At 41.0% G+C, this 12,257-nt stretch overlaps 1 protein-coding gene across 3 annotated transcripts in view; it reads right to left on the reverse strand.

Moving 5' to 3' along the window:
• The window catches only part of slc4a11 (solute carrier family 4 member 11), a 96,946-nt gene that overhangs the window by 52,128 nt on the left and 32,561 nt on the right, over window positions 1-12,257 (reverse strand). For all 3 annotated transcript variants that reach the window (XM_020604110.1, XM_020604108.1, XM_020604109.1), the window contains exons 2-3: window positions 10,794-10,844; window positions 6,632-6,748 (exon numbers count right to left, since the gene is read on the reverse strand). In XM_020604110.1, the coding sequence (XP_020459766.1) occupies window positions 6,632-6,748; window positions 10,794-10,844 (168 nt within the window). The remainder of the gene's footprint in view (window positions 1-6,631; window positions 6,749-10,793; window positions 10,845-12,257) is intronic.

Genomic DNA, 12,257 nt, shown 5'->3' on the forward strand with positions numbered 1-12,257 from the left:
ACCATTTTGAAGGCTCAGGACACCTTTGCAGGTGTTTTGAGTTGACTAGCTGAGTGGCATGTCACCATATTCTAATTTATTGAGATAGTGATTTGGTGGGTTTTTGTTAAATGTGGGCCAAAATCATTACAATTAAAAGACCCAACGGCTTAAACTACTTCAGTCTGTGTGTACTGAATGTATATAATACACGAGTTTCACTATTTGAGTTGAATTACTGAAATAAATGGACTTTTCCACGATATTCTAATTTATTGAGATGCACCTGTATATTAAAATATTGGGCCATGTGTAGCGCAGTTCTTAAATATACTGAGGGGGGGCCCAATATTGGACTGTAAATTGGTATTGGCATGTATCCTCTGACAGCAGAGGTCTGTGCTATAAACAATACTTTTATTCAGTAACAATTCTGCCAGTGAGGAGGTGGATGAAGTGGAGAAGTATCATTTGACCCTTATTTTATCTAATTCAGTGCAAGACTAATACACTGACTTGAACAATCGTGCATAGTTGACATTTGGCAGTCACTGCTACAAACTTAGGGTCATAATCTAAGAAACTTTGACCACCATGCACAAAACATCTTGCCCATAATATTTTGGATGAAACGAATGCTCTTGCAAATATGTAAATATTTTAGTAGCCGGTTTCTCAGGCACATCTTCCTCTCAGGCTGTTTATCGCCCCAGAAGGTGTTTTGTAAGAAAACACACTGATGTTCTGTGCCTGTCTTAACCACAGCGGCCACATTACCTTCTCACTTACTGTAAATCGCTCTGTATACAAGTGTCATTATCACAAAGGTATAAAATGTAAATGAATCAGACTGTTCAACTGTCTGCTTGATGAGCTAAGACACAGAACTGTGCCCCGACTCCTCTGTTTCGTCTCCTGGAGATTCTCATCTTTTAATCGTGAAATCCTTCCACGTTACTGACAGAATAACAAAATGTATGTTTGATGTCCTAGGTGGTCAGGTTTCCAGTGTGAGAGACGGGTGTCCGTCCTCATGACGCTGCCACTTCAGCATTCAGCCAAACTGATTGAGCTGAGGGGAGCCCTGTCAGAAATCAAATCACGAAATCAACTGTATTTATGGAGAGTTATCCGGCAGCTTTATGACAAAGTTCTCTGAAGAGAGAAGAATGGACAAGATCATGACAACAAACAAACATCATCCTGGTACTATCAGCTGACAACATTTTCAGTAAGTTCTTCCATTTCTAATTTTCACCGCTCACTTCAATAACTGCCATCAGTCACTTTGTTTGATTTTTGCCTGATCCCACTCACACACCGACACTGAGAAGAACTCATCACTAAGTGTTCGATCCTCAACCAAGGATGAGCTCCATGCACTCTGAAGATGCCTCCAGTGTCTGTGCATGTGTGAAAAAAAGAGTCAGTCAATAATCAATAACAGAAAAATGAGACAATTCAATTAAGTTTAAGCCATTATTTGTCATTGTGAAGAAATGAGTTGAATACTCAAATATTACAACAAAAATAAAGCAATGCAACAAAAACAGTGCCAATAAGTAAAAACGATGCACAATTAAGACGTGGGTATACTGAGTGTATTGCACACTGGGCAGTGTGTGTTGCACTACAGTCATAAATAAAGACTGAATGGGGCAGGTTTTATGGAGTTCAGTTTGTTAATGACTCTTGGGAAGTAATGCTTCTTTAGTCTGGCGGCCCGACATTTGATGGACCTGTAGCGCCTGCCAGAGGGCGTCAGGTCAAACGTGTAGAGGAATTTTTAAGGATGCCAGTGGCTCTGCTGAGGCAGTGGGAGTCGTAAATGCCCTTCAGTGGCGGTAGTCACTTATGTTCTGTACTCTGTTTATAACTCTCTGCAGAGCTTTCCTTCTAGGTACTGAACTCCATTCATGCACAGCTCTGTATAAAATGGTCCGTTGAACTAAATTTGTTCTTGCTTAGGGAAATAGAAACCGTCTCCCAGCCTCCTGTCTAGTACAGAAATTATGTGTAACCACACTCATGATCTCTTTATATGATAAATATGGGATCTTTGTCATAATAATACTTCCTGGAAAACCGAGCAATAAAAACAATCTGTTTTTAAACAGCCAACCGATAAAGACTTGCGTGGTAGCAACATTGGATCTTAGTCCTCAGCTTTAAAACACTTGAGCTGCTCTGTCTTGTACTACCTGTAGTTAAAAAAAAAAAAAAATTCCCACAGTAGTGCTCGACGGTCATCCAGATGTGTTAAATCAAGCCATGGAAAGTCGAAGGAAGCAGCAGCAGCACAGCAAAGGGTCTTCCAAAGCAGAAAAGGGTGTCAAGTCGTAAATCCATTGTTTTACAAACTCAATATTGGGGTTCATAATGGACTTCCTCTTAAATTATTACTGAAAGTCAAAAAAAGTTTAACTCTAAAATCCTCTCTCTTGTTCTGCTACCTGAATGATGCTGTTTTAGAGACTTTGAAAGTCTGTCCAGTACTCAGTGTAGTTTCAGATAAAACAATCTTAATAGCTGCACTAAAAAAAACAACTATGCACCTAGAAACGTATGGTACGTTGCCAATAGCTGTTTTAAAATGCTATGTAGCGAATGGATCATTTACTGTTGATTTTACAAATCACATTTTCTGCCCCATCTTACTGAAGCTGTCAGTGTTTTCTTTGTTCTGACAGTGACGACAATATTTGCCTCGTCTTCTGTCATGTCTTTGCTGTTGTTGTCAGACATCTTTATCATTAAAATATGCCTCTGCTCGTGTCATTTCTAAGATGAAGCTCAGTATTTCTTTTTGTAAATGTCTATGTATACACAATTTATAGGCAGCGAAAATGAAAACCTCAAGTTTGATGATACACAAAATTTAAGAACAACATTCCACAGAAAACATAAGTGAAGAACACTTTCCAGTATAAACAGACAGATGGGTACAAAAAAATGTTTCTCTGGACGATGAGGGCACTGTGGTAAAATGAAGACTACTACAGTACTTTGGAGGCTGAGCCCGTATTGGGGGACATTAAATAAAAATGCTCTTTAAATACCTCAAATGTTGGAAGCCATTACAAAGTGTATCATTAGTATGGTGCAGTTAAATATCAGGAGCAATACCATAAAGGTCAAGACTGTCCCAAAAACCAGGCTGGCAACAGACCAGAATTCTAAAAGCATCCAAAGCATGACTACAGTTTCTCATGGAAGAAACCCATGTTAAATATATGCCTGGGTATGAATTAATTATAAAAGACAGATGTTTTTAAATTAGATTTAGATAGGAGCTGCTGTCTCTGGGTCTGATGTAATCACTAAGCTATTTGCTTTTCCAAACCACTGCTTATTTAGCTAGACAGGATGTGATTAAAAGTCCTGTTCAGAGTCTTACATTGATTTGATACGGTGAACATACTCCACAGGGGCCTGCTGATGTAGAATAATAAAGTAATGTAATGATTTGTGACAAAAATTAAATGCAGAAACAGACAAATGCAAACAACTAAGGACATTAGGATCATATGTGTGTGTTGGGCGGGTAGGGGGACTTGCAGGGACTGGAATGAACACAAAAGACACTAATCAACATTCAGCTGTGCTGTCAATGAATAATGCGCTGAAAACCTGGGAACAGACACTGTTGGGCATGACAAACATTCTGCACCTGCGGGCGAGAATTTCGCCTGATGACAGTAGTGAGAATGCAACATATTACAGCTGTATACTGTAGTAGAGCGAGAACGGCACAAACTCTGCCATGTTTAGGGGTTCAGCTTCCACTAAACCCAAGAGTGTGAACTCTGATAAGGTACATATATCTAGTTACAGTATACACACACACACACACACACACAGGCGAGAAATTAAAGGGCAACCCTGAATAACTGAGTGGTCTCCTCCAGGATGACGGTGCCCTCGTGTACAGGACACAAGGGGTCACTGAACGGATTGATGAGGATGAACATGATGTGACTCATACGCTGTGGCCTTCACGGTCATCAGCTCTCACCCCAGCTGAACACTGTGGGAGATGTTGCAGCGACACGTTAAGCCATGTCTACGTCACGTGCATAGCACGTGCAGTGCTTAACATCTGCCATGCAACACGTGACGGGCTCGCACTTGCATCTATGTATGTAACGTATGTATGTAATGTACAAAAAGCGCACAGAGGAGGATGCAGAACCACATCTGAGAAGGGAAGCCTATGGTTCACAACTATGACAAACAGTAGACAGTGAGGAAATTAGTGGCTGCACCAGAAAGCATCCAACCATGGTAAAAATTCATAATGCATAAATGAAAACTGCACACACATTAAAAAGAACAACATGTTCAGTAGGACTGATCTAACAGATTACAGATCATGTGTTGTAACTGCGTTTACTTGATGTATTTCTCTATTTTGATAGACACAGCGTCTCCACTGCCATCATCACCAAATGAAGGAATATCTTTTATAAGAACGGTGTTCATCCCCCCCAGTAGAGAGTCAACACCACGGTGAAGCTGTTCTGGTGGCACGTGGGGGCCCAGCACCTCTCTGAGATGCTTTATGTTGGGGTTTCCTTTCATTTGGCGCCTGTCTGTATATACTGTACTGAATAGACCATGGTGTATGGGGTACAAAGATACTGCAGGAAGACAACCGGTCAGTTTTGCCACCCTGTATTTTCCCTTCTACGTATCTGATGCTGGTGGACTTTGGTGAGAGATACGACAACTTGGAGTATGTTGAAAAAGATTACCTTTTTTAGTTTTTCAGTAAATCTAGGCAAATTTATCTAAATTAGAGTCAGTGCAGACTCTCTTAGCTGCAGCTGTCACTCTTATGGATGTATAACATATGTTGATCTATCTAGTGTTGCAGAATCTAAAGCTGACACTCATTTATAACCAAAACACTTCCGACCTCAGATTCATCAAGAGCAACAGAACACTGGCAACCCCTCCATGTAAGAGCATAAATCTCCAAAAAAAAAAAGGACTGACAACTTTTCAAAAGTTGCTCGTTTCATTTTGGCTTTTCAACACTGAATATAAACTGACCTTTATGACAGTTTACACCATCACCGCTAGTGTTTGACCTGATTTTAGATCTGACATTCAAAGTTAAAGTTTTCACCACTGTTTTCCAACTATCACTCCAGCTCTTCTCCATCACATTCAAAGGGAACGGATATCCCTCGTGGTGTCCTTATCTCCTTGTGGTGCCCATGTGGCAGTTGCCTTGACAACAGTAACCTGCTGATCTGTTCAGTTTCTGGTGATGGGGTCAAAATCATCTGCAGCTGCAGGTGAGGAACTGTCCTTCAAGTCAACACCTGCCAGCAGGCTCTGGATGGAATCAGAGCCCAGCAGACCTCCACAGAAACATGTTTAAATTTGTTTCAGGATTTTTCCTCTTACCTTCTACTTCAATGAGGCTTGCTGACTGCAAGCATTTTCAAGAAACCAAGTCCAAAATGCAAGGAGCAAAAAACTGAGCTGGTGGCACTGATCACACACTTGAACTGACAGGGGCATGGTCAAAGGGGCAGATGGTCATTTTTAACTCTAGGAAAGTGATTGGGACACAGTCCCATCAAAATCAAGATCAAGGTTGCAGAGGAACTTCAAGGGTCTATTTCTGAATTAAGAAAATCTCATTCAAATTCCCAAAGACATTTACAAACAACTAAAAATGCAGCCTTGGTGCTGAACCTTTATCCACAGCATCTTGTGTGGCTCACTTTACATGTCCAGATAAGGATGGTAGGTTTTTTAAATAAAACAATATAAATTATTGTTTATCAAAACTTTTTTTTTTTTTCCAAGAAACTGTTTCCAGTAAGCCCTACGCACTTGAAGCCTACACAGTCACGGCTTGGGAAAAAAAAAAAAAAAAAGATGAAAGGGGCTCAGACGTTTGCAATAATAGCAGCATAGAGAGGAACAGACTTTGTAAAAGTTTTCAAAAAGCAAAGTTTACCCCCCAAAAAGATTTTATATATATGGCCACATCTCTGCACAACCCTGCGAGAAGGATTTTATGTGAATGCAGCCAAAGTACATCCTCCTCTGTGCCCCTGCACCTCGTGTGTGTAGCTAAGCCTGACAGACACACAGCTCACATTATGAAGGTCAAACCATCAGGGGAATACTGCGTTAAGGTATAATGGCATTATGAGGAAATTGAGCTGGCCTTGGCCGAGGTTTGTGCTCACTGAGTGTTGCCTAGTGTTGGACTGAAAGTTTTAGCTTGATGTACCTAATGAACTCCCAACAGAGTACATGTATAGTATTTATCTACTAGGAGAACTAGTGTCATCTATAAATTTGTCACTCAATTTGTTACTCATAATTCATTTTATAGCATAAAAATAAGGGAGCACATCAAGAAATGTTAAGATACAAAAGCATTTTCAACATGCTGACAATGTCTCAACCTTACTTCTTTGGTAAACAAATCCCCCTTTTTCCTCACCTCTTTTGCTTTCTCCCATCTTTTCTGCAACTTAGCACTGTTTGTCCCCGTCTGTCCCCCTCAAACTCTTTTACCCTGCACACTGCACTACAACTCCCACTGCCCTTTAAGTCTCTCTCTCTCTCTGTGTGTGTGTGTGTGTGTGTGTGTGTGTGTGTGTGTGTGTGTGTGTGCACTGACCTGACCCAGGGCTGATCTGGTTGTCATAGAGGTGGATGTCATCTCCACAGGCGATTGGCGAGTCTTGTATTTCCTCTCGGCACTCGCTGCCCTCCTCCTGCTCCACCTCCCGCTGCTCTGGGGACACAACAGCACAGGGTCACCTCCTGGACCTCACTAGCTACCAGACAGGACTGCAAACTCCCCTGGAAGACAATCCTCAGCCATGGTAGCTGGCAAGTGCCAGTAGTCAATGAGTACACCATGAAATGATGCTCCTACTTGTCAGAACTGTGGATTTAGTCAAAAGAAAAAAAACAACCAGATCTGTAAGTACCTACATTTCTCAGACCTGTGTAGGTTCACCCTGGACAGGTATTATGTATTACATGTTTTATGTGTGTGTCTGGGCAGAAATGCATGTAAACTGCAACTTCACTGCTGGATGAAGACAGACAGCCACTGAATTAGTAATTCTAGCCTGTTGTGTAATACTTGGGATTTTGTATGGCGGAGAGCATCACAGGACTCAGCCTGGAACCTGTTTGTATGACTCATCCCATTTTCTCTTCCTGACACAGCAGCTCCTTAAATCTAATCCTACAGTAACTAGTGAGGTCCCAAATATCATCTACTGATTGGCTTGATGCAACAAGAACAATATCTCAAACTATATCTCTTATCCGATGACCTTATCCATGAGGAGGCCCCAATTCCACTTCATTCCGCTCGTCTTGTACCAGGATCATCCTTCAGCACTTGACATTATTTGAACCTCACTGTGTCGTCGCCTTGCCTGCATCTCCCTGTGTCTCCGACTCACCGGCTGGGCTCTGACTTTCAAATCACCTTGGGAGAGAGTGTCGGCTGCTGAGCCGGAGAAGCAAATTGATCCTTTTACACCAAAACGCAATTGATACAATGGTATCAATTGTGGAAAAAGTCTTTAGATGTTGATTACTTATTTTTGTGCAGAAAATATTTTATTTTCCTTATCAAACTATCTTTATACTGTATATCATTTTGAAATTAAACACCAAATATGCAATTCATCATTCAGAAAATGGCCTGACTGTATTAAAAACAATCTGGATTCTTTTCACCATGTCATTCGATTAATAATAGAATCAATTCTGCATTTGAATTCAGACAAGCTGTGCCACTGAATACGAGCATGCAACATGTAAAAGGAACAAGGGCCAAGGGATGAGGGGTGTTTGATATGGAAACACTGAATGATTGATGCATTTCCTTCCATTGGTATGCCATGTTCTGCAGAAGCCTTTGAGAGGTGACTGGAACTGTGACGTGCAGAAACTGTACAAACACATGAACATGTTGGTATTATTAAATATGTTTTAAAGGTTGCCACATTTGTTCCGAGAATTACTCAAAGAAGATACACGGCTGCCTCCATACGATCATTTAATGTCCTCTAGGGCTGCAACAAACTGTAGCTTTGTAGATAATCTGGCAATTATTGTTTTGATTCATTCGTCTATAAAATTCTGCAGTAAAAGGTTTTCAGACAGCTTAGGCCAAACACCTGTCTAAAATATAGCCAACACAAATGATCAAATAAAAAAAAAAAAAGGTACCTTTTCTAGCACAAATGTCAAATATGACCAACCTCCAGCTTCAAAGTTGTGAGGATTTACCTCATTTCCTTGGGCTGTTTGTTAGTGAACAGAATAGTTTAGGTGTTGGTCAGACAAAACAAGCAATTACCTGACATTGACTATGGCTGATGGACATTCTTCACCATTTTCTGATAATTTAAGCCAAAAGTCAAATTAATTAAGAAAACAATCAGCAGATTAAACCACAATGAAAAATAATTATCTACTGCGGCACTTGTCCAAAATTTAAGACATGTTTAGACAAAGAAAATCGACAACACCACATTTAAAAAGCTACTAACAATTTGGTGTATTTTTATGAGTCATTAAGATGAAAGTATGTTGGTACCAAAAAGCAGCCGTCTGTCTCCGTGTGACACCTGAGGTATCGATAATTACAAGATTAAATGACAAGGTTTCCCAGTGTTTTGAAGTGGAGACAAGCTACCATGCATGTAAAGACCACCTCCAGTAATAGAAAAAATTACACGTTCATAAAATACGACAAAGCTTCAAAAAGAAAAAAAAAAACAGAGCTAAGGTGGCATCTCTCATAATTTGTTACTTTTAACAAGTGAGACTATTAAACAGACTAAACTAAATGTGTCAGGATCTGCATGGCTAAACAGAAACCCTAAACTCCACAAATGTACCTATAAAATATCCTGTAGAGTCATTTCAAAATGCAACATGCCCTCGCCACAGCACGTCACAAAATTATTTCCACTGCATTTTGGTAATTTTCTTCATGTTCCCTATTTTTTTTTTATTTCCTATTCGTTTTTATTGTTTTTCTCTATTTTAAGCCAAACGGAACATAATTTAATTCTATAATGAGAATCTGATCAGACTCGTATAACACACATGTACAGGAGGACAGCAGGACAAAATGTACAACAAACATTTTTCATGTCATCCTGCTCACAGCCTTCAGTCGTGACTAATCAACCTCTCAGATGACAATGGTGAATAACGCTTACTTGCCAATAATAATGTAATTTCCCTTTTATCCTGATAAAAGGTTGCCTAAACAAAGACAGTTGTGTTCAGCTGCAGCAGGGGGCTCTCTGTGAATCTGCCGACTGACTTCGTGTGTTGCAAGTAGGGAATAATTGGCTGGGGGAGACTGGGAGATCCACTGCAAGCAAATCCTGTCCTGACTGCTTGTGCTGCACACATACTAATTGGATCCTCTCCTTGGCTTGAAGGTAATGAAACTGCCGTTATCATAACAGCCGGAGCAAAGTTCATTATTTATATCCAAATGCAGTGGAGTATGATTGTTGGGAGAGCCATCTGCATCTGTGCCGCTGCTGTAATCTTGAAGTCAGATCTTTCACTATGGATATACTGTACAACACACGTTATTGGCAGCATTCAAATAAAAAGCTTCTCTCTACCCACTTACACCAAAATACTAATGAGGAACACTTTTTAGTACACACTGTTCCAAGTCATGAATTCCTCATTACTGGTTGGTTTGTTTTCCACTGGCAAGTGTTGAAAATGTAGCTTACAGTGAAATCATACAGTCAGTACGGGAAGTTTTCAGACCCTTTCAAGCTTTTCGCGTTTTGTTACGTTTCCGACTCATCTTAAAATGGATTCAATATAACCCCACAAAGATAAAGTTAAGACAGCTTTTGGGGGCATTTTGTAAATTTATTAAAAATAAAAATCTGAAATATCCCATTTACATGAGCATTCGGACCCTTTGTTATGACTCTTGCACTTGAGCTCTGGTGCATCCTCATCCTACCAATGGTCGTTGAGATGCTTCTACAGCTTGATTAAAGTCCATCAGTGCCTAATTTAATGCCCAGGATATAATTAGGAAATGCACACATCTGTCTATACAAGGTCTTAGAGTTGACGGTATATGTCAGAGTGAAAACAAAGCCATGAGGTAGAGAGAACTGTCCACGGATCTGTGAGACAGGATTGTGTCAAGGCACAGATCTGAGGAAGGATAAAAGAACATTTCTGTAGCATTGGAAGTGCCCAAGAGCACGGTAGCCTCCTTCATTCTCAACAGGAAGAAATCTGGAACCACCACCAGTCTTTGTAGATCTGCCCGACCAGCCAAACCGAGCAATCAGGGACAAAGGGCCCTGGTCACTATGAGTGAGATCTATAGTTCCTTCCTGGAGATGGGAGAGCCTTACAGAAGTACAACCATCAGCCCAGCGCTCCACCAATCAGGCTTCTATGATAGAGTGGCCAGACAGAAGCCATTCCTTACTAAAAGGCAGCCTGCTGGGAGTTTGCCAAAGGGCACCTAAAGGACTCTCAGACCATGAGGAGCAAAATCCTGTGTGTCCTCTACAGTATCAAAGGTGCTTTAACTAAGTAAATGAAGGGTCTGAATACTTTTGGAAATGGGATCTTTCAGTCCGTTATTTTTATTCAATTTCAACTTTATCATTGTGGAGCATTATGTGTGGACTGAGGAAAAAAAAATGAATTGAATCTATTTTAAGATGAGTCTGAAACATAACATAAAAAACTTGAAAGGGTCTGAAGACCGACTGTACTGAGTATATATGGTGGAGGCTCAGACTCACCCATTTCTTGAAAAAAGTACCCATTCTTGGACATCCCAGAGGGAGGCGCCTCTGCAAGAGAAAGCAAAACAGAGACAGACAGTAATCACTGAGGAGAATGAGGGCGACAGTAACAGGCCCTGCAGGGACCCATTTTCATTCTGAAATGAGATACCCATTATTTGTCATTTTTACATTAATCACTGACTTAGAGGTGATTATAAATCTAAAGACAAGCCACTATCAGTCCTTTGTTAGTCATTTAGTGCTGGTAGTGAAGTGGAACAGGCCTATGCATTAAATGTAAAGCACCTCTTGGATCCAGAATGAAATATGATTCATTCATTCATTCACTTACTTATTCTAGGACCTGCCCCCTAACTGAGTACAGCCATACTGCTAAATGGTCCTGGGCCACTCACATCTACAACACTTTGTGTCTTTGTTAAAGATTAAGTTTAGTGATATTCTGTATTTTCCATCCATCATCTGCTTATCCAAGATTGGGTCACGGTGGCACATCCATCATCCGCTTATCCAAGATTGGGTCACGGTGGCAACTGGTTCAGCATAGTAGTCCAGATGTCCCTCTCCTGGCGACGTGTTCAGCTCCTCTGGTGGGATTCTGATGCGTTCCCAGGCCAGATGAGATATATAATCTCTCCAGCGTGTTCTGGGTCTACCCTACAGTCTCCTACCAGTTGGACATACCCAGAAGACCTCCAAAGGGAGGCACCCCGATAAAATGCTCAAATCATGTCAACTAGCTCCTCTCAATGTGAAAGAACAGCAGTTCTACTGAGTCCCCTCTGGATGTCCGAACTCTGCACCCTACTTCTAAGGGTAAGTCTGACCACCCCATTAAGGAAACTCATTTAGGTTGCCTGTATTCACGCTCTTCTTCTTTCAGTCATTACCCACAGCTCGTGAACATAGGGGAGGGCTGGAGTGTAGACTGACCAGAGAGATTTGCCTTTCAGCTCAGCTCCTTCACCACGACGGCCTGGTACTGAATTCTCATTACTGCTGATGCTGCCCCTATCCGCCTGTCAATCTCACACTCAATTTTACCCTCACTCGTGAACAAGACCACAAGATACTTAAACTCTTGGACAGAATCTGCATTGTTCCTCCTGAATTTGAGGTTTGAACATCAGACGCTCTTTTCCAGCACCCTGGCACAGGGTCTTCCATGGAGGCCGAGTAGTGTGATGCCCCGATAATTGGAGCACACTCTCTGGTCTCCTTTTTCAAAAATGGAAACCACCACCCCAGTCTGCCAGTCCACTGTATTCTCCTTATTGTGAACAAATTGCATAAAAAAAGAGTAAAAATGAACTGAACCGATAACAAGAACCGACGCCTGGTACAGTAAATCTCATTTCTCTTTGCTACAGGGCTCCGTTATTGTGCAAAAAAGATTAAAAACACAACGATGAGTCACACAGTTGCATTGGAATACATGTCCTTTTAGGACATCACACA

This window comes from Monopterus albus, unplaced genomic scaffold (assembly GCF_001952655.1).
Source record: "Monopterus albus unplaced genomic scaffold, M_albus_1.0 scaffold64.1, whole genome shotgun sequence".
Classification (NCBI taxonomy): domain Eukaryota; kingdom Metazoa; phylum Chordata; class Actinopteri; order Synbranchiformes; family Synbranchidae; genus Monopterus; species Monopterus albus.